A 24,036-nucleotide genomic window follows, 5' to 3' on the forward strand; every position below is an offset into this window, starting at 1 on the left:
TAAAAATTCAATGAATTTGCATGCCTGGATATTATTCAGGAATTTCAGATGTATGTGCCATAAAGAATCACTTTAAAATAGTTTAATTTCTTGTCAACTTTACTAATAAAGAGAGTTACTATGTATATACCTCTTAAACCAAAGACACTTGGCACTCACCATCTCCAAGGAGGGTTACAAGAAATTCCACTTCTGCTAACGAAGTTATGTCTATTAATGCACTGTTGTTGGACTGGCAAGACTGCAAAGCCTCATTCCAGGTCTTTTTTTCTTTCTCAAGCTTATAGCAATTACGATTGTGGGGATTCCAGCCAGGCTCACAGTGTGTAGCATAATATTTCCAAACATCATTTTCTTTTTGAACCAACAAAAAACAATGTCACTTTCCACAATTATTTTAACATTACTTATTTCCCACAATATAAATCACCATCAATATGTGATTATTTTTTAAACTTGAAAAACAGAAGCATATGATACAATGACCTATAAACCATATCATTCTAGGTCTTCAGACTTGAGAGGGATCCCAACTGTGGTCTAGAACTACGGTCTAATGGATCTCAGTGCTTTATTTTCCAGATGAGCTAAGGCACAAAGCGATCCCAACTGTGATCTAGAACTAGGGTCTAATGGATCTCAGTGCTTTATTTTCCAGATGAGCTAAGGCACAAAGAGGTTAAGGAGACTTCGTAAGATCATACAACCTAAGCGAGAGTCAAAATACCCTGACTCTCGCTTAGGTTGTATGATAAATATCATATGCTAATGCATGTATCCTAAAGGAGGTCAGTCCTGGGTATTCATTGGGAGGACTGATGCTGAAGCTGAAACTCCAATACTTTGGCCACGTCATGCAAAGAGTTGACTCATTGGAAAAGACCCTGATGCTGGGAGGGATTGGGGGCAGGAGGAGAAGGGGACAACAGAGGATGAGATGGCTGGATGGCATCACTGACTCAATGGACATGAGTTTGGGTAAACTCCGGGAGTTGGTGATGGACAGGGAGGCCTGGTATGCTGTGATTCATGGGGTCATGAAGAGTCGGACACGACTGAGCGACTGAACTGAACTGAACTGAACTGAATGCATGTATATGGAATCTAGAAAAATGGTACTGAAGAATTTATTTATAGGGCAGCAATGGAGAAACAGACATAGAGAATAGGCTTATGGACATGGGGGGAGGGGAAGAGAGGGTGAGATGTACAGAAGGAGTAATATGGAAACTTCCATTACTGTATGTAAAATAGAAAGCCAAGGAGAATTTGCTGTGTGGCTCAGGAAACTCAAAGAGGGTCTCTGTACCAACCTAGAGGGGTGGGATGGAGAGAGAGATGGGAGGAAGGTTCAGAAGGGAGCGGATATATGTATATCTATGGCTGATTCATGCTGAGGTTTGACAGAAATCAACAAAATTCTGTAAAGCAATTATCCTTCAATAAAGAAATAAATTAACTAAATTTAAAAATATATAAAATTTAGCAGTTGGAGCTGCCATTTAAGTCTTTTTACACTGAAAGAGGAGTATTATGAAACACAACTTAAATGGTTTTTAAAGGATTTTATACACAGTATTAGGTGCGGGGATAGATATTTATTCTCAGCTGAAAAGAATTCAAAATTCTCTGGCCATTTTCTCTAGAGCAGAGATAATAGCTTTCATTTTGTGGGTCAGTCTGAGTGCCTCTGGGGTCTTTCTGGGCTCAAATGGACTCTGGGTTCAACTTGCAGGAGAACAGTGCCACGATGCTTTGACACTGGCAGGGAAGGCAGCTATGTATGTGTGCATTTTGACTGTCTTGTTCCAGGAGCTTGCCCCAGGCTGATGACAGCATTTTTACTTTATTTTTATTACCTACAACTGCTTCCTTTGCGGCTCAGCAGGTAAAGAATCTGCCTGCAATGCGGGAGACCTGGATTCCATCCCTGGGTTGGGAAGACACCCTGGAGAAAAGAAAGGCTATGCCCTCCAGCAGTCTGGCCTGGAGAATTCCATGGACTGTATAGTCCATGGGGTTGCAAAGAGTTGGACACGACTGAATGACTTTCACTTCACATTACCTACAACTGGGTGCCTCCCTTCAGCACTAACTTAGAAACAACTTCACTACTAATTTGGGAAACAAGACATTCTTTCAAAATTGCTTCTAGGTCTCTAACAGAGATTAGAATCACAGTGGAAGAATGTTAGAACATTTAGGTAGATCAATATCAACCTAAAAACATAATCACAGAACCCCTTTAAAAAATGAACCTAAATTTCACCCTAAAACTAAGATAAAAAGATAACATGGGAACTTCTCTGATTGATGCAAAGGTGGAGACAAGTAAGGAACCTGCGGACCTTGGATACACAGTCTGAAGATACTGGATGTGATCATTAAAAGTATTTGTTGGACCTGAAACACCACCAAATAATCCAAACAAACTTAGCCTAACTGTCATTATTTCTGGTCTTCTGACCTCAATTAATAGATCAGGACAGCAAATAAAATAGAAGAAAAGAAGGACAGCAGGAGGGCATAAGAAAAAAAAATCAAGGTAGAAGAAATTGAGGCAAGAAAATGAAAGGAAAAGAGGGAGGGACAGGATGATAATAGCCATAGCAATGTCAACACATTTTTGACATAATGAAAAAAATCTCTAGAGAAAAAAATGAAGTGCTTCTTCTACCCACCCCCACATTCCATAATATCTTTAGATTTAGCTACTTAAAGGAAAATAAAAGTTAAAGTTTAATTGTAAGGAGGTGTAGAGAAGAGGGAACCCTTCTACACTGTTGGTGGGAATGTAAATGGTGCAGCCACTATGGAGAACATTGTGGAGATTCCTTACAAAACTAAAAATAGAACTACTGTCAGGAAGCATTTAACAGGAGGCTTCCTGTGTGCTGTTTTGGATCAGTCAGGAATCCTCTGGTCCTTATTAATTAAGAGGAGAGGCATGCCTTTCCCGGGGCTGAGGAATCCAGGCATTTCCTTCGTTAGTTTTTCAATATGGTGATAAGTACCCTCTTCCTTCTTATGAACCATATGGTAAAAAGTGATTGTTTACAACTCTCTCTCTTTAGTAGGGATCACCTTATGTTTTGTTAAGTCTGGAATTTTAATCTTTATCTTTGCTGAGAATAACTACCTTGTAAGACAGTATATATGCCCACACCATGTTGATTAAAACACCTTTGCTCCATCAGCGCTTGGGTCGCCGTGTCTTTCTCTCTCTCTCTCTCTCTCTATATATATATATCTATTATATATATATAAAATAGATTTCTGGCTGATTCCCTGGAGCGCGAAAGCCAGCTGCGTAACCCAGGGAATATTAGCCTCTTTCCTTCTTTCACTCTCTTATTGTCGACTCTGGACCACCAGGTTCCGGTACAATAAAGGACCAACAAACTACCACTTGATCCAGTAATCCCAGTCCTGGACATATATACAAAAAAGACAAAAGCTCTAATTAAGAAAGATACATGCATCCCAATGTTCATGGCAGCACTATTTACAATAGCCAGGACATGGAAGGAACCTAAATGTCCATCAACAGATGAGTGGATAAAGAAGATGTGGTATGCATATATATATATATATGATGATGGAATATATATATATATATATATATATATATATATATATATATATATATATATATAATGGAATACTACTCAGCCATAAAAATGAATGAAATAATGCCATTTGTGGCAACATGGATGGACCTAGAAATTTCATACTAAGTGAGGTAAGTCAGGCAAAGACAAATATGTTATATCACTTATATGTGGAACCTAAAAAAATGGTACAAATGAACTTATTGACAATAGACTCACAGACATTGTAAACAAATTTATGATTACTAAGGGGAAAGATGGGATAAATTAGAAATTTGGGATTAACAGATACACACTACTATATATAAAATAGATAAAGAACAAGGACCTACTGTATAAAACAAGGAACTATATTCAGTATTTTGTCATGACCTATAATGGAAAAGAATCTGAAAAAGAACTGTTGTTTCTAAATACAAAAAAAATTTTTTTTAAAGAATTGTTTCTAATTATGCTGGCAATGATTCTTTTAAAAATGGCTATATTTTTATCTCTACTTACTGAGTTAAGACATTAATCCCATAAAATTAAAAAGAAGTAATAGATCTTTTTTTTTTTTTTTTTTTTTTTTTATTTTATTTTTTTAATTTTATTTTATTAGTTGGAGGCCAATTACTTTAAAAAGAAGTAATAGATCTTAAGAGTAGAAGTAACTGGGCTTCAGGTACTAGATTGTAATTATGTGGTATTTAAGTCTTAGGTACACCTAAAAGTTTTGTTTGTTATTTTGAGGAGAAAATATTACTAATAAGAGATACAGAGTATGATAGGAGATCAATGAAGTAAAGAATTTTACAAAACTATTTTCTAATTTATATGTTTAATTTCTAGGGTAATCATAAATAAAACTCAACTAGAATAGAAAAGGAAGCATATCTTATTTTTCTAAGCAGAATGAGTAAGAATGCCAGTTTTTTAAAAAGAGAGGGAGAAGATATTTTCTATACTTAGGTTATTCTGCTTTAGTTTTTAGTAAAAACCTAAATGCATTTGTTAAATTCATGGTGCCTTGGGAATAACAGATCTTAACTCATTACATAGTTTTATTTGTATAAAGACTAGTTTTAGCTAAGTTTAAATTATAAATTATTAGCAAAAAATAGAGGAATTTTAATATATTGAGAGGACAAGCAAACAACTCATAAAAACAACATAGAAACACTCACCAACTTGCCCATGATCAGTGGGATTTAGATATTTTTTACACACGTAGGGTAAGGTAGACTCACAATCCCGACTTTTCCAGGCCTTTGGCATAAATGCATTAAATGTTCCACAGTGATATTCAACAAATGGCTCAAAATTTATTTCTGAAAACACAATGTTTGTATACTTACTCTCAGAAGCAAAAGCAGTTTAATATATACTGAAATGTAGTTTTAGCATCAAGGAGACAACCTTTCTCTTTGGCATATGTAGTAATTCTGTAAGATAGTATATTTATGATTTTGCAGTTGAAGTCTAGGCATGACAATGAAATGATTTCCCAAAGATAGAAACAGCTGATTTTATTGTTTTAGGGTAGAGAGAGATTTTTCAATCTGTTGCCATTTTTAAAACAACTGACTAGAATCTTGGCTTTGACACAAATCCTTCTGAAACCTTGGCTAAATGGCTTACCTTCTTGGCCTCCATTTCTTGTTTGGAAAAGCATGCCTTATAGAAATTCAATCAGGCTTTAAAAAACACTTATAAGCCACTTTCACAATAACGTGTTGTATATGTACATGGGAAATATTGCTATTTAGGCTGTGGGGTGAGTTGCCCAGTCAAAGGTATGCAAAACGCTGCAGGTACCTGGGTTCCAGTTCAGATAGTTGAGTGGTGTTCTATCAGACCACTGCCAGCCAGCATCTTCATCCAGTTGATTCAGACCCATCCATACTTCCACTGCTTCACTGCCCAAGTGCTCTGAAATAAGAGAAATATGGAGTTTCAAAAACAAAATTAACATTACACTTAATTCTTGTTTGCCTATTCCTGGAGCATGGATTCATAAATTAACTCCATCAGTGTTAAAAAGGGGTTTGAGTGCTACTAAACCCCACCCTGGTGGTTCAGAGTCAAAAAAGCCAGCCTAAGAAACACGGCAATTTCCTTAAGGCTCACTGAAGCAGCTGCGAAGTGCTTAATCTAGGCACCCAGGAATGCTGCCTCTCAGCGGTCATCAATCCATCGAGTTCATGGTTACAAATTTGAGACCATCCGACTTGTGTGAACTCAGGCACTTGAGGGTTCTAGAGCGTGAAGGAGAAAGTGCCCAGGGCCAGTCCTAGAAAGTGCCCCTCTGTCTTCCTTCTTTTGCCATGTGTGTCTGGGGGCCTCAGTCTGGAGGCTCAGGGCTCTAGTATGCTGAAGCCACCTCAGGCCTGAACAAAAGGAATAGGAAGAAATGCTATTAAGTCTGTATAATGGGTATGTGTGCACACAGACATAATTTTTCCACTTTTCATAATTTTTCCACCCTTGAAACATTTCACAGTTAAAACATTGAACAATTTAGGGGACCTTTTTTGTTTTTTAGGAATCTGGCAAGGGAGAGGAAAGCAGATTAAGTATTACTAGTGTTGGGAGGCAAGTCTTCAAATTTAAGGTATGCTGAAGCAAGCAGGGAGATGGCTCCCCAGTTAAGGAGTGGGAGCTGTCTGGCCAAGAGGAGAGCATCATCCTAGGGACCAGGGTATCCAGAGCAATCAGCAGCAGGTAGGGCCATGAGCTGTGCAAATGCTTCTTCAGCTGGAGGTGGGAGAGTGTCTCCTGGCAGGCTGACCCCGTGGCCTCTGCTCCTAACTACTGTGCCACAGTTCCTCCTTTTAAATTCAATGTCATTTTTGTTATAAATGCTACATAGAAACATGTGCATTGACATGCTTGTGTAGAAAAATATGGTTATCAAAATTATAGAATTAGAAGAAAATTTTCTTTGATTTTTCTGTGTATGTGAACTTTAAAAATTATTCTAGAATAAATACGTGCTACTTGTGCTATAAAATCTGGGGTAAAAAACTAGTGTCAAAGGCTTTAGTGAAAGTAACTAATTGTGCAACATTTTTAAATGTTGCCATTTAATCTTTTCATCTATAAAGGAGGGCATTGATCCCTTATGATTCATCTGCTTCAGAACTCAATTTCTTCTGAGCCAAATGCAGAGACCCTGCCTGAGACTGAGACTCTGACAGATAAGAGTTATAAATAGGGTGACTGTCCCAGTTTGCCTGGAAAATTCATGGCTTATGCTGGTAGTTCCAGAGTAAATATTAATGGCAGTCCCTTTTACTCTCAAAAGAGTCTCAGTTGGGATGATCAATTGCATGGTCACCCAGGTTGCAAAGATAATGCATTCACATCACAAGGCTCCAGAGCCTTCTGTGATAGGGCATCTCAACACAACAGTGGAAAACTAGAAGAACCTAAACCTTTAAGGAAAGAGAAAAAGGTGTTTTATAATTTGGAGATCCCTTAAATCACTGAACAGCGTAACATTCATGGGCCCTGCCCTTCCAAGGTTCTGTGGCATAAACATGAGTCTCTTCGTAATGTCTATTTGGTTAGTCCTTCCAAAAGCTTCGTTGCTGTTGTTGTTTAGTTGCCAAGTCATGTCTGACTCTTGGCTACCCCATGGACACTAGCCCTCCAGGCTCCTCTGTTCATGGGATTTCCTAGGCAAAAATACTGGAGTGGGTTGCCATTTTCTTCTCCAAGGGATCATCCCAACTCAGGGATTAAACCTGAGTCTCCTGTTTTGCAGGCGGATTCTTTACCACTGAGCCACCTGGGAAGACCACCATTTGATTAAATCATCCATCTGGTGTCATCATAACAAAAGGGAAAATGGAAGATGGATTGATAAGATGGAAAAATGTCCACATTTCATATTGGGGCAAGTGCCAAGTGATGCTTTCAGGGAATCTACTTAAAATATTTAAGTATTAATTATTCTTATCTTAGAGTTATTTTGAATAACCTCTCTGTTCTAACAATACATAGAAAATCATTGTGTAATTTATAAGCTGTGTTTAAAAGTACAAAAATAGTCTATTTAGCTTCACAAGTAAATGGGCTCACAATTCTATAATAATGAATTCAAATTTAAATTTCTTTGGCTATTTCTTGGCGTTTGTGGCAGCTTGGATAATTCCTTGTAACACGGCTAATGTTCATCAGCAATTCACAACAGTAGACTATTTTGTAGTTTGTAGACTACAGTCTGCAAACAGTAGACTATTCTCATAATTAAAAAATACCTTAGTCAAAACAAGCTTCCATCTTTATGAAAAAACTTAAGTTTTCCAAACAATCTCCAAAATCTAATCACAAAATTGTGGTATTTAAATCAAAGTCTCTGACATATCTTATTTATTTCATCTGTATTCAAGTCTGATGAGTAAGTCCAAAACCTCTTATTAGATATTCCAGCAATTGAAATAGATAACAATTATAAATTCATAAATAGTACACAATGTTTTCTATGAATACCAGTAAAGGCTAATATTGATATTGGAAATGGGTGTTTTCCTGCAATATGACTCACTCAAATTGAGTTTCAATGATAATTTCCCACTTCTGCATGTCTGTGGGGAAAGCGACCGATACATACTGTTCACGCATCTGTTACCATTCTTCTGGAAGGTATTAATGACTTTCAAAAGCCTTAAAATGTGCTTCCCCTTCCACCCAGTGAATCCACTACTAAAAACTTACAGAAAATAATTGGGGATCTCTGCACAAAGGTATGTGCAGGGATGGTTTTCAATAGTGATAAAAAAAGAAATAAAAACAAAGAATTTTATCCACCTATCCCTATCTAATATTGGAGATTAGCTAAATATATTATCACTAACCTGGATCGCTGTGTAACCACTGAAACTTATTATGTAGATCTTTATTTCTAGACATGGACAGATGTTCATTATACACGTAAATTACATAAGCATTTGTACCCATAGTTGCTGTTAAGTGGTCAATACACACTGCGTGTTTGTTATGTGTGCCAGACACTTTTCTAAAATTTCACCTGCACTATGACGTGTACTCCACACTGCCAAAGAGTAGGCATTGTTGTTATTTTCATTTGCTAGAGGGGAGAAGTTGAGGCACAGAGAGATTAAATTATCTTTTTAGCCCTGCTAGTAAGTGATGGAGGTGGGATTCAAACCCACACAGGGGGCTCTTTGGTTCCAGCTCCTAGCCTCTGCACAACTGCCTCATGTTTTTATCCAATATCATTCTTCACAGATACTGTGGATGTATGCATACATGCATTTATGTGAGATTTTGCAGGGAAAAAAATGGCTATCTTTGGATTGTGGAACTATAAGAGATTTTTCTTTTGTTTTTCTTTCTGTATACTTGAACTTTTAAAATGATCCTAGAATAATTTTATTATTGTTATTCTAGAATAAATATGTGCAATATAATTTCAAAAAAAGTCAGAAACTTTTCATGAAAGTGGCTAATTTTGTGACACTTTCAAATGTTTCCAAAAAAATTGAAATTACTCTATGTAAATATCTACAAACATTTAATCTATAAAAGAGAAGTAAGAAGAGAGTTTAGGTGAGAGGTGAAAAAAAACAAGACCCAGCTCATTAGCACTCTTTTGACAGTTTATGTTATTATTTTATAGTGTTAGTTAACATGTGTGTACCTTTGCTTTTCCAATCAAATTTTAAGTTCTTTGGCATCCAGCGGAAAGCCTACTACATACTGCACGTAGTGACAGACAGGTAAGATTTTGTTTAATTAGTAAACAGCTTATATTTATTAATGGAAACAGAATGGCTAAGATCTCTACCACCAAAGGAGGAATTCAGACTTAACTTCAGAAGCCTCCCATATTCACTTGTTAGAGCTGCAGATTCTCCTAGGTCCCTTGCTGTGACCTCAACATGTCTTTTCCAAGGTGGAGAAGACAAGAGAGACATGGCCAGGTGTCAGATGGAATGGCCCAGGGTTCAGGTTAAAATTCTGGGTGTGACTTTGGACCATGTTAATAAAAGAATATTTTCCAAGGGAATTTTTTTTCCAGAAGACATCTTGGCATACATGGACATAATTGTAAACATCATTTTAATTGTACCGACATCAATGTGCATTATACACCTACTTACTCTTTACGAAATTTTCTTCAGTCTCATCTGCAATACTTAATAAAGCACCTCCTTGCATCTGGCATGAAGAATGAGCCTCACTCCAGGAGAGGGAGGAAAGCATGTTGAATTGGTAGCAAATGCGTGAATGGAGATCCTTCTCCCAGACTGCATCACAGCCCACCTCTGTGGATGCTGAAAACAAAATCCATTAGAACATTATAACCTTATTATATCTATACAGTGATATCCTTTGAGATTAATTTGAATGGCATGAATTCAACTTGTAATTTGTAAAACTTCAGTGCTCTTATCTATTCTTGATTAGGTCTTTATGACAAATATCTGTATTGTTTTCCCATTGGCACTTTATGGTAAAACTTGTTCAAGATTTAAAGGAAATTCAAGAAACTATCAATAAAGATGCTCTGACCTTTTCTGAGAAAATGATAGTAGCCATTTAAGAGACGTAAATATAAGTGAAGTATTTGTGAAAATAACATAAGAATTCTTTAAAAAGCAGACAGAACTTTATACTGAAAACTGTATGAATTGAAATATTTATTTAAGATAGATGCAAATGCTGTTTCAGAAGGTTTTTCCCTGCAAATACCAAAACACTAGACAGACTAAAAGGGATAAAGTAGAAATAGGAGTCTCTAATGAACAGAAGTTTTCGAATAAACACTGATAACAGGAACACTGATATTTAGTTTAAGAAAGTTCTTTCACCATAAATCAACTTCTGTTGTTCAGTCATAAGTGGTGTCCGAATCTTTGTGACACTGTGGACTGCCAGGCTCCTCTGTTCTCCACTGATAATTCAATTTTAAAAGATGTTTTAAAATTCTTTCAACCAAAAGGAGGAGAAACAAAATCCACTTGCAAAACATTGGCCAAGCGTTGAGTAGTTTGCTTAAAAGTAAACTTAATAAAGTATGAAAAATGGATCTGAAATCCGAAGTTTCTTAAAATGACAGAAAATGAAAGCAAAAGCACTTTTGATGAAATTTTAAATCAAACCCCAAGGTGAACCTAAGCAGTCATAGTAATTACCTGAAATCAAACTCAAGCAAAACATTTCAGAATGTAGACGGTGTGAACTATGCAACAGCAAGAGTATAACTTATGGTTAGGCAGTCTGCTAAAATCTAGAACAATCTTTCCCAAAGTGCAATCCACATAGTATTACAATTTCAAGAGCTCCCCAAGAGAAGCTGGGATGCAGTGCATATGTAATATCCTCAGGGGAATTCATAATGTACACTAGCATATTAAAGGCTCTGAGTTCTCTAGTAAAGAAAAGGCTCGCTTTTAATTCACTATACTTCAAACTTATTTGACAATATGAAATCTTTTTTGTTTGCTTTCTTTTTGACACAATGCTTAGTTAGATGGTTCCCTTGGGAATGCAAAAGTTTGTTTTCATGTCTGGTTGCAACGTGCCTTCCCCAGTACTGAGTTAGTTAATGAGAAGTTATTAAACATAAATATATTAAATCTGAGATTGTCTACCAAGTTCCCTGACCAACACATGTATTTATAGAAGGATCCAAGATTGAAGGAGGGCAGAAGACAAGTCTATGTCACCAAAGAAAACATGTAGGAAAGGAGGAGAAGGGAAGGAGGATGCTTCTAGTAATCATCTTGCTCTGATGTTTGAAATTTCCACATTGAGTCTGAGTCCTTAGAGACCATTTCCAATTTTTTAACTGAGCCATCTGTGAGATGGACAACATGCTAAGCATTATCAGACTTCATTTTAGCCCTATTCATCCTGTGTGAGAGCTGAGTCCATGAGACAGGAGCAGGGGGATGCTTCATTGTGCATAAAAATCATTTAGCAGACTTCTGAAAAAACCAGATTCCTGGTTCTCCTTCTCAGAGATTCTGAATTGGTAGGTTTGGGGTGGGATTCAGAAACCTGACTTTCAAACATATTCCTGATGCAGATGGTTCACATTCTAATGCAGATGGTCCACAATGCAAATACTGGGAAACACTGGCTTGAAAGAAAACATCTGAAGCACTTCCTAAGAAGAGCAGGTACAAATAGCCCCTGGCTACTAGAAGATGATAAGAGGTCAGAAGAGGAGACTGGACAGAATGTCAAAGGAGAGATCTGGGTGCAGGGTACCTCATCTCAACCTGCCTTGGGGAAAGATTCGATAATGAGTCCTAACTATAAACCTCCAGGATAAGCCATGTCAGGATAAGAAAAGGCCTGGATGACACTTCAGTCGATCTTGTTCCCATTTTTGCCAAGAGTTGGCAAGGGAAGGTCCTGCCCTTTCAACAGCACGTGGATTGAGCTACATAAACACAGCCTTTTGCAGAAACCCGAATTCTGTACATCAAAGCCTGAGTTCGATACATGAAACAGTTAAGATGAAAGACTTGCAGCTGATCCTGTCTGTGCTACAAATTGCCCTGCTCAGCTTTGTTAGCTTTTCCTTGCCTTGGTATTATCTGTGCTAATTCTCAAGGTTAATCAAAAGGAATGTCTCAAATGTTTGCAACAGATGCCCCTGATCTTCTAACAAGCCAGTCCATTTGTCATTGAAATTTGGTTTGAACTAAATATAAGAATGTATACTTCTATGCAGTCAGTCCCATCTTTGCTCCTCTGGATGGCTTGCGTATCACTCCACGGATCTTATTTGAGGATATTATGGTAACAAATGGAATGAAAATGCCACCCTGGGCCTGGGCACTGTGATGTGCTCTTCTGATCTCCCTTCAGGACCAAACTTTATTTCCCCACCTGCCAGCAGTCACCTCTCCTTCAACGATTGCCTTGGCTGACGAGGCTCATTGCCCAATATCACTCTCCCTTCTCGAGAGCAGCTTGCAAACCATGATGGTCACCACAGAGCTACAAGACCCCTCCTCTCACCCCAGCCAGGGCCAAATACAGCTTGAGAACTCCTCGTGGGTCATTGTGGGGGTCGCCAGTCCTGCATCACAGTCCTGAGCAATCCTGCTTTCTTCCTTTCCTTTCCATGTGTATCGAGCCCAAGACTACTCCCCAAGAGACCTCCTGCAGGTTCATCTTGGCCTTGAAGACCACTCCCTGGAACTCCTCCTGCCAGAGGTTCCCATCTTGGCATGAGATATCTGCATGTGTTTACTCTTAATCCTCTTGCTTTCTTCACAACTAATTTTTATTTTCAAGCCACTGAAAACACAAGATTGAAGGCTGGTACTCTTACTTTTTCTCGAAAAATTCTAATGTAAACCATCATATTTCTTTGCATCTTTGGTTGTCTTTATATCATCTCTTCTGTCACTAAATTACGAGCTCCTTGACAGAAACAACTATGTCATATATATCTTTGTATCTCCTATTATTTGAAGAAAGATTGTCAAAAGTCTTTTGCAAGATGCTATAAATAGGTGATTTTTTTCCCCTTTCAAAACACACCTCTCTTCTAATAAACTGAAGTGTAGTCAAGTCAACACTGATGTTATTACAGATTGTGACTGAGATGGAGCCATTTCTTCTTCTCTACTAGTATGGCTTTTTTTGTCTTCCCTAAGGATATAACTTTGTCATTGTCCCAGGTGTACTCTTTCTGCCACTTAAAAAATGGTTGAATTCTTACAAAGCAAACAAACAAACAAAAACATATCCTATTAGAGCAACTTCAAGCTACAAAGTTACTATTTTCTCTCTCTTTGGTCTTTCATATTCTCAGCACATAGTTACTGAATATCTGTTCCCTGCAAAGTGTGTTGTTAGTAAATCTCCTATAAAAGGGACACCAAACCAAGTCAAGACTTCTGCTCCCAGTGACTTACATACTCCTTGGTACCCCTGATCACAGTTGAAATTAAATGATGCATTATGTGATTGCTTACTGGTTGTCTGTTTTTCCTAATAAAATTAAGTATCAGGAAAGTAGGTACCATGTTCCATCCTTTTCATGTTATTCCCCATCAGTGCCTAAAGATAGCTGGGTAAGGAGACTATGATATCAAAGGAAGATGAGAAGTGGTGGCCACAAAAGAAAGAAGAAAACTAGTAGGTGTGGGCCCCAGAAACCCAAAGAAAGAGATGATATCAGTTTTGTTACTTATTGTCGAATCTTGGAGTACAATGAGGACTGAGTCATTAGTGACTTTCTGGAGCCTGTTTCAGCAGATTAACCCAATTATTTGCCTGCTCTGTGCCTGCACCCAACTGATGAGCACTGCCAAGAAAAGTCATATGATTGATTCATTATCAATCACCCCTGATACTTCCTGGAAACTTGACCAGTTTTCTCTAGTAAGCTTGCTCTCCCAGCAGCCACCGTGTTCATTTCACACCTTTCCTGCTGTCCGAACTTCTCATGCCTTCTTCCCCTCTTCCAAGTCCACAGCTCTGGACTGGTTACTCCTCATATTCCCCATCACTTAAATCCATCAACCTTCTTGGACCTGTACTATGCTCTTTTTCTTCTCTCCTACAGAGAAGCTGTTTTTACATCCATAAAAGGCCAGTCCATCCATCTAGGATCTGGACCCTACTTCCTTCTGCCTTCTGAGAGACCATGTTTATTTCACCAATTGTTTCACTTTCCTGCATCTTCAACCTCTTTCTCTCTGATCATTTCCAGATGCTCTCAAAGATGACTTAGTGTCTCTCACCCTTAAAAAATAAGAAACAAAAAGACTCCTTCCCTTGGCTTCCCCATCCCAGTCTCTGCCTTTTCTCTACCCCTGTTAATCACATAGTTTCATACATATGCTCTCTCCAATTTCTCACTCCCATTTACACTTTTAAAAAAAATAGTTTTGCTGAGATACAATTAACATGCTGTATAACATGCCATTTAAAGTATATAGTTCAATGGTTTTTAGTATATTCAAAGCATTGTGCAGCCATCATCACAATCAAGTTTAGAACATTTTTGTAGAAACCCAATATCCATTAGCAATCACTCCCCGCTTTTTCCTCAGTCCTCAGCCCTACTCCCAATCTGAGACAACCACTAAACTAGTTTCTGTCTCTATAGATTGGCTTATGCTGAAAATTTCACATAAATGGAATTATACTGTGTGGTCTTTTTGTGACTGGGTTCTTAGCATAATGTGTCCAAGGGTCATCCATGTTGTAGCATGTACCAGCACTTCATTTCTTTATATAGCCCAATAATATCCCATTGTATGGGTATACTATGTGCTATTAATGTATTCATCAGTAGACAGACATTGGGTTGTTTCTATTTTTTGACTATTATAAATAATGTTGTTATAAGCATTTGTGTGCAAATTTTTGTGTGGGCATGTGTTTTTATTTCTCCTGGATAATTAGCTAGGAGAATTGCAGGTCATATGGTAACCCAGTATTTATTCTTTTAAGGAACTGACAGACTGTTTTCCAAAGCAGCTGTATCTTTTTACAATCCTTCCAGCAGTATATGAGAGTTCTAATTTCTCTATACCTTATCAGCATTTGTTATTTTAGTCTGTCTTTTTGATTGTAGCCATCCTGTGAGATGTAAAGTGGTATCTCACTGTGGTTTTTGTTTTAATTTCCCTAATGGCTCATGATACTGAGTGCTTTTCATTGGTTATTGGCCATTTGTCAATTTTTTTTTTTTGAGAAATGTCTATTCAGATATTTTACCCATTTTTAAATTGGGACTTTTGTCTTTTTTATTGAATTATAAGCTTTCTTTGACCAACCAAGACAGCATATTAAAAAGCAGAGACATTACTTTGCCAGCAAAGGTCTGTCTAGTCAAGGCTATGGTTTTTCCAGTAGTCATGTATGGATGTGAGAGTTGGACTATAAAGAAAGCTGAGCACTGAAGAATTGATACTTTTGAACTGTGGTGTTGGAGAAGACTCTTGAGAGTCCCTTGGACTGCAAGGAGACCCAATCAGTCCATCCTAAAGGAAATCAGTCTTGAGTATTCATTGGAAGGACTGATATGGAAGCTGAAACTCCAATACTTTGGCCACCTGATGCAAAGAGCTGACTCATTTGAAAAAACCCTGATGCTGGGAAAGATTGAGGGCAGGAGAAGAAGGGGACAACAGAGGATGAGATAGTTGGATGGCATCACCGACTCGATGGACATGGGTTTGGGTGGACTCTGGGAGCTGGTGATGGACAGGGAGGCCTGGTGTGCTGCGGTTCATGGGGTCGCAAAGAGTCGGACACGACTGAGTGACTGAACTGAACTGAAGCTTTCTTTATATATTCCAGATATAGGTCCTTTATTAGATATCTGATTTGCAAATATTTTATCCTATTTTGAGGTTGTCTTTTCATGTTCTTGATTTTGTCTTTTGAAACACAGAATTTTTAATTTTGATGAAGTTCAATTTATCTATTTTTTTCTTTTGTTGCTTTCATTTTGATGCCATATCTAAGAATTCATGAAACTTTACCCCTGTGTATTCCTCCAAGAAGAATGAGTTTGAGCAAGCTCCAGGAGTTGGTGATGGACAGGAAAGCCTGGTATGCTGCAGTCCATGGGGTTGCAAAGAGTCAGATATGACTGAACTGACTGATTCTTCTAACAGTTTTATAGTCTTATCTCTTCCATATAAATTTTCAAAATCTATCTTGAGTTAATTTTTTATATGGTGATAGAAGTTCAATTTTATTCTTTTGAATGTGAATATCCAGTTTCCCTGTACCATTTTTTGAAAAGATTATTCTTTCCCCATTGAATTGTCTTGGCATCCTTGTCAGAAATCAATTAATCATAAGTGTGGGTCTCTGAGTTTTATTCCATTTTGACAATTGTCTTGATTGTCTTGATTAGTGTTGCTTTCCATAAGTTTTGACATTAAGAAATCTAAGTCCTCCAACTTTTTTCTTCTTTTTCTTTATTATTTTGGCTCTTCTGGGTCCTTTGAATTTCCATATGAATTTTAGGAAGAGCTTGTCAAGTTCTACAAAGGAGTCAGCTAGGATTTGATAGAGATTGCTGTTAGTAATGCCATCTTACCAATAAAAAGCCTTCTGATCACATGAACACGGGATGTCTTTCCATTTATTTAATTTTCTTTAATTTCTTTCAATGTTTTGTAGTTTTTAGATGTAAGTTTTTAATGTCATTTGTTAAATTTTTCCTAAGTATTTATTCTTTTGGATGTTATGATAAATGAACTTCTCTCTCTTTTTTTTGATTTGCTTTCTTAATCTAATTTATGGATTGTTCATTGATACTGTATTAAAGTATAATTAATTTTTGTACATGGATCTTGTATCCTGTGAATGAGTTTATTAGTTATAGTAGTTTTTTAGTGGATTCTTTAGAATTTTATATATCTAAGATCATGACATCTGCAAAGAGAGATAGTTTTACATCTCCCTTTCCAATCTGGAACAGGGACCATGCTTTGAGAAACACTGAGATAAAGCTGAAGAAGATTGGATGGGAGGCTCCAGAGTCCAGGTGGGGAGATTCGCCCTAGGTAGGAGGAGGACCACTATTGCTTGGGAGGGAGAAAATAGAGATGGATCCAAACCATGGTAGGCTTAAAGAGCAGGCCTGTGAGCAGGAAGTTGTCAAAACTTCCCCTCTGAGGGATCCTATTTTCTTTGAAGTCGGTTCTTAAGAGTTTGGAAGGAGAATGTAGGGCAAGGTTAGAAAGTCAGGGGAGAAGAAAGGTTTATATGGCCCGGTGGGGAGTGAGAGAGAAGCTTGAGAAGAGAGATATAATAATACTGCTGATGAAGCAGAGGTTGGCAGTCATACATCTGAACTGGAACCAATCTGCTCTATCATTCAAATTACTGATAAAAACTGTATCAGGTGAATGAGGCTCCAGAGCAATGAGCCTGCCAGGCTCCTCTGTCATGGGATTTTCCAGGCAAGAATACTGGAGTGGGTTGCCATTTCCTCCTCCAGGGGATCTTCCTGACCCAGGAATCAAGCTCGTGTGTCTTGTGTCTCCTGCACCGCAGGCAGATTCTTTAATGCTGAGCCACTGGGGAAGGCTTCACCCAAAGGCTGGTATCCTAAAAATATCTCAAACTAACTAAGCCTGACTCTCCAGCTAGGGAAGACATACAACCAGGACAGACATAGTATGACTCAGAATCACCTCTAAATAAAACCAGAGAGATTCCTTTATGTCACCCTTGTTCCTGAAGATCTATAGCAACAGAAGTTTTATCACATCCCTCCCTGCTAGTGTGTTTTAGTATGTGTTTATTAGGACTAAATTTACACTGTGTTCACTTACAATCAACTTTTTTTAAAATAAAGGGATCATTCTACATTGAGATAGAATTTCTGAATAAGAAAGATGGGATATAGTAGTATGAATCTTTGCTTTAATCTCTCTGTTCTGTCCACTTCCTGACCCCATGGAAAAAGCAATCGGTGTGCTCAGATTCCAGTCTCTGGCACATCATTTTGAGTTATGTTCGCTATGAGGAACCAAGAGTAAAAGAAAGGAAGAAAATTGGAACTGTAATTTAGCACTGTACAAATAACATTCTCTCTGCTGGTTTTATAAAGGGCAAGAGAGTTGGAATCTGGCAGGCTGTCAAGTGGAGGATGCTTCTGAACTGTAGGAAGCTGAACAAATAGATAGTCCAGGGATCTAAAAGCCCTGGGCACCACTAAACCCAGGTTTCCACCTGGGACACCGTAATAGGCTAAAAGTGATAGAGGATGGTGACAGTGCTCTTTGAAGAATCTCAAGGAGAATGCTTCTGCTGCTAAGTCACGTCAGTCGTGTCTAACTCTGTGCAGCCCCATAGACAGCAGCCCACCAGGCTCCCCTGTTCCTGGGATTCTCCAGGCAAGAACACTGGAGTGGGTTGCCATTTTCTTCTTCAGTGCATGAAAGTGAAAAGTGAAAGTGAAATCGCTCAGTCGTGTCTGACCCTTAGCGACCCCATAGACTGCAGCCTACCAGACTCCTCCGTCCATGGGATTTTCCAGGCAAGAGTACTGGAGTGGGTTGCCATTGCCTTCTCCTCAAAGAGAATAGTATAGTTTTAAAAATAGTATTAGGGTTATGTGAAATACATGTTACTTTTATTAATATTTGTTTATTTACTTTCCTAAAAAAATTTTTATTGTAAGATGTTTGAGTTATATTATTGTGCTGGTGTCTGCCATACATCAACATAGATCAGTCACACGTATACATATATTCCCTCCCTCTTGAGCCTTCTTCCCACTAATGGAGAGAGCAGCATGGCAACAGATACACTAACGTATCTAAAATAGATAGCCAGTGGGAATTTGCTCTATGACTCAGGGAACTCAAACCAGGGCTCTGTTTATTTACTTTTAATAATGACATCTATTGGAGATGGAAATGGAAAGAGAAGATGATGTAAAAAATGTGACATCAGACTCAAGGATCTAAGGAGTGTGGGGATTACATGCACATATTCCTCCACACAGACATTCAGATTCAGATGGAGAAGGCTAATGATCTGACAGTTAATAAATAATGAAATACTTTCAGGCTGATTGGTGAAGAGCTGCTCTCTTGAGCTCATCAAGTGCCTCTTGCTGCCTCAGCATCCCCTCACATTACAGCAGATAAGGTGCTAATAGCAGTAGTGGTTGTCCAGGACTCCAAACCTTCACATTAAGGTCTCCACTTGAATTGGCCAATAGCCCATACTAAATTGGTTGCTAAATGTCTTAATATCGCCCCTATATATAGATGTTATGTGAAATTACTTGCATGTTATGAATTGCCTGATGAATTATCGTCCACAGGATCACCTGGGCCATTTGTCAAAAATGCAAATGCTCATTGCATCTCCAGGACTGGGCAAGGATCTACATTTTAAACTATATGATTCAACAGCATCCTATCAAATGTAGTCTGCATTTCCAGGCATGGAGCAAATCTGTCTGTCCTGTATTCCATCTGGGCCAAGTTCTTTGGAGAGAGGGATCTAAGTCCTAACACTATGCTTAATTTAGTGCTGGTGACAAAGACGATAAAGAGGAAGGATCATTGTTTCAGAAGCACATGTTGAAACAATGTTAGACCTAATGGTGACATGATGATGGTGGTGGTAGTCCTGGTGAGTACCAGGTACTGTGATAAGTGGCTTAGATGCATTATCTAATCAAACTGATCACATGGACCACAGCCTTGTCTAACTCAATGAAACTATGAGCCATGCCTTGCAGGGCCACCCAAAACGGACAGGTCATGGTGGAGAGTTCTGACAAAACGTGGTCCACTGGAGAAGGAAATGGCAAACCACTTCAGTATTCCTGTCGTGAGAACACCATGAACAGTTATGAAAAGGCAAAAAGAAGGACACTGAAAGATGAAGTCCCCAGGTTGGTAGGTGCCCAATATGCTACTGGAGAACAGTGGAGAAATAACTCCAGAAAGAATGAAGAGATGGAGCCAAAGCAAAAACAACACCCAGTTGTGGATGTGACTGGTGATGGAAGTAAAGTCCGATGCTGTAAAGAACAATATTGCATAGGAACCTGGAATGTGAGGTCCATCAGTTCAGTTTAGTTCAGCCACTCAGTCGTGTTCCACTCTTTGTGACCCCATGAACCGCAGCACGCCAGACCTCCCTGTCCATCACCAACTCCAGAGTCCACCCCAACCCATGTCCATTGAGTTGATGATGCCAGCCAACCATCTCATCCTCTGTCGTCCCCTTCTTCTTCTGCCCTCAATCTTTCCCAGCATCAGGGTCTTTTCAAATGAGTCAGCTCTTCACATCAGGTGGCCAAAGTATTGGAGTTTCAGCTTCAGCATCAGTCCTTCCAATGAACACCCAGGACTGATCTCCTTTAGGATGGACTGGTTGGATCTCCTTGCAGCACAAGGGACTCTCAAGAGTCTTCTCAGACACCATGAATCAAGGTAAATTGGAAGTGGTCAAACAGGAGATGGCAAGAGTGAATGTCAACATGTTAGGAATCAGTGAGCTAAAATGGACTGGAATGGGTGAATTTAACTCACATGACCGTTATATCTACTACTGTGGGAAAGAATCCCTTAGAAGAAATGGAGTAACCCTCATAGTCAACAAGAGTCCAAAATGCAGTACTTGGATGCAATTTCATAAACAATGAATGATCTGTTCGTTTCCAAGGCAAACCATTCAATATCACAGTAATCAAAGTCTATGCCCCAACAAGTAATGCTGAAGAAGCTGAAGTTGAATGGTTCTATGAAGACCTTCTAGAACTAACACCCCAAAAAGATGTCCTTTTCATTATAGGGGACTGGAATGCAAAAGTACAAAGTCAAGAAATACCTGGAATAACAGGGAAATTTGACCTGGGGTACAAAATGAAGCAGGGCAAAGGCTAACAGAGTTTTGCCAAGAGAACACACTGGTCATAGCAAGCACCCTCTTCCAACAACATAAGAGAAAACTCTGTACATGGACATCACCAGATGATCAATACCAAAATCAGATTGATTATATTCTTTGCAGCCAAAGATGGAGAAGCTCTATACAGTCAGCAAAAACAAGACTGGGAGCTGACTGTGGCTCAGATGATGAACTCCTTATTGCAAAATTCAGACTTAAATTGAAGAAAGTAGGGAAAACCACTGTACCATTCAGGTATGACCTAAATCAAATTCCTTATGATTATACAGTGGAAATGAGAAATAGATTCAAGGGATTAGATCTGATAGACAGAGTGCCTGAAGAACTATGGACAGAGGTTTGTAACATTGTATAGGAGACAGTGATCAACATCATCTCCAAGAAAAAGAAATGCAAAAAGGCAAAATGGCTGTCTGAGGAGGCCTTATAAATAGCTGAGAAGAGAAGAGAAGCTAAAGGCGAAGGAGAAAAGGAAAGATATACCCATTTGGATACAGAGTTCCAAAGAATAGCAAGGAGATATAAGAAAGCCTTCCTCAGCGACCAATGCAAAGAAATAAAAGAAAACAATAGAATGGGAAAGTCTAGAAATCTCTTCAAGAAAATTAGAGATACCAAGGGAATATTTCATGCAAAGATGGGCACAATAAAGGACAGAAAGGTTATGGACCTAACAGAAGCAGAAGACATTAAGAAGAGGTGGCAAGAATACACAGAAGAACTAAACAAAAAAGACCCTCATGACCCAGATAACCATGATGGTGTGATCACTCACCTTGAGCTGGACATCCTAGAATGTGAAGTCAAGTGGGCCTTGGGAAGCATCACTATGAACAAAGCTAGTGGAGGTGATGGAATTCCAGCTAAGCTACTTCAAATCCTAAAAGATGATGCTGTGAAAGTGTTGCACTCAATATGCCAGCAAGTTTGGAAAACTCAGCAGTGGCCCCAGGACTAGAAAAGGTCAGTTTTCATTTCAATTCCAAAGAAAGGCAATGCCAAAGAATGTTCAAAATACCACTCAATTGCACTCACCTCACTTTTTTGAAAAAGGTAATGCTCAAAATTCTCCAAGCCAGGCTTCAACAGTACATGAACCGTAAACTTCCAGCTGTTCAAGCTGGATTTAGAAAGGCAGAGGAAATTGTCAACATCCAGAGATCAAATTGTCAACATCCGTTGGATCATCGAAAAAGCAAAAGAGTTCCAGAAAAACATCTACTTCTGCTTTATTAACTACACCACAGCCTTTGGCTGTGTGGATCACAATGAACTGTGGAAAATTCTTCAAGAGATGGGAATACCAGACCACTTTGCCTGGCTCCAGAGAAATCTGTATGCAGGTCAACAAGCAACAGAACTGGACATGGAACAACATACTGGTTCTAAATCGGGAAAGGAGTGTGTCAAGGCTTTATATTGTCACCCTGCTTATTTATATGCAGAGAACATCATGCAAAATGCTGGGCGGGATGAAGCATAAGCTGGAATCAAGATTGCCAGGAGAAGTATCAATAACCTCAGATATGCAGATGACACCGCCCTTATGGCAGAAAGCAAAGAAAAACTAAAGAGCTTCTTGATGAAAGTGAGAGTGAAAAAATTGGCTTAAAACTCAACATTCAGGAAACTAAGATAACGGCATCCAGTCTCTTCACTTTATGGCAAATAGATGGGGAAACAATGGAGACAGTGACAGACTTTATTTTTGGGGGCTCCAAATTCACTGCAGATAGTGACTGTAGCCACGAAATTAAAAGATGCTTGCTCTTTGGAAGAAAAATTATGACCAACCTAGACAGCATATTAAAAAGCAGAGACATTACTTTGCCAACACAGGTCCATCTAGTCAAAGCTATGGTTTTCCCAGTAGTCATGCATGGATGTGAGAGTTAGACTATAAAGAAAGCTGAGCACCAAAGAATCGATGCTTTTGAACTGTGATGTTGGAGGACTCTTGAGAGTCCCTTGGACTGCAAGGAGATCCAACCAGTCAATCCTAAAGGAAATCAGTCCTGAATATTCATTGGAAGGACTGATGCTGAAGCTGAAACTCCAATACTTTGGGCACCTGATTCAAAGAACCGACTCATTGGAACAAACTTTGATGCTGGGAAAGATTGAAGGCGGGAGGAAAAGCGGACAACAGAGGATGAGATGGTTGGATGGGATCACTGACTCGATGGACATGATTTTGAGTAAGCTCTGGGGGTTGGTGATGGACGGGGAAGCCTGGTGTGCTGCAATCCATGGAGTCACAAAGAGTCAGACACAACTAAGTGACTGAACTGACTGACCAGGTACTATAAGTGGCTTAGATGCATCATCTAATTGGATCTACTTGTTAACCTAATAGGTATTATTATCTCCATTTTTATGATGAGGAAACTGAGACTCAGTATCTCCTTGTTGGGAGAAAGCAAGGCTACAACCTTGGTCTTTCTGATTTGAAAGTCTACTTTCTTTCTTATTCACCAGGCTCTTAGGTTAGAAAACAGTTCTACAGGCAACTTATTAACCAGATTGTTTGCAGTTAATTTCTTCAATTTCTTTTTGTTTTAATTTTTTTCTGGCATTTTGTTAACTTTGTGGAGGGAAAGTAGGCATGGAAGATGAATATATGGAATTTAGAAAGATGGTAACGATAACCCTATATGCAAGACAGAAAAAGAGACACAGATGTACAGAACAGACTTTTGGACTCTATGGGAGAAGGCGAGGGTGGGATGATCTGAGAGAACAGCATCGAAACATGTATATTATCAAGTGTGAAACAGATCGCCAGTCCAGGTTGGATGCATGAGACAAGTGCTCGGAGCTGGTGCACTGGGACGACCCAGAGGGATGGGATGGGGAGGGAGGTGGGAGGGGGGTTCGGGATGGGGAGCGCATGTAAATCCATGGCTGATTCATGTCAATGTATAGCAAAAACCACTACAATATTGTAAAGTAATTAGCCTCCAACTAATAAAAATAAATGGGAAAAAAAAGGAAGATGAAGAGATTGTAGAAGCTAAATTCTCTGCCTTGCAGAAACCCA

At 38.7% G+C, this 24,036-nt stretch overlaps 1 protein-coding gene across 1 annotated transcript in view; it reads right to left on the reverse strand.

Moving 5' to 3' along the window:
* The window catches only part of PLA2R1 (phospholipase A2 receptor 1), a 118,757-nt gene that overhangs the window by 72,489 nt on the left and 22,232 nt on the right, over positions 1-24,036 (reverse strand). The window contains 4 exon segments of the mRNA XM_065931620.1: positions 160-354; positions 4,778-4,921; positions 5,409-5,522; positions 9,722-9,895. Of these exon segments, the coding sequence (XP_065787692.1) occupies positions 160-354; positions 4,778-4,921; positions 5,409-5,522; positions 9,722-9,895 (627 nt within the window).

The sequence above is a fragment of the Muntiacus reevesi genome, chromosome 3 (assembly GCF_963930625.1).
Source record: "Muntiacus reevesi chromosome 3, mMunRee1.1, whole genome shotgun sequence".
NCBI classification, from domain to species: Eukaryota; Metazoa; Chordata; class Mammalia; order Artiodactyla; family Cervidae; genus Muntiacus; species Muntiacus reevesi.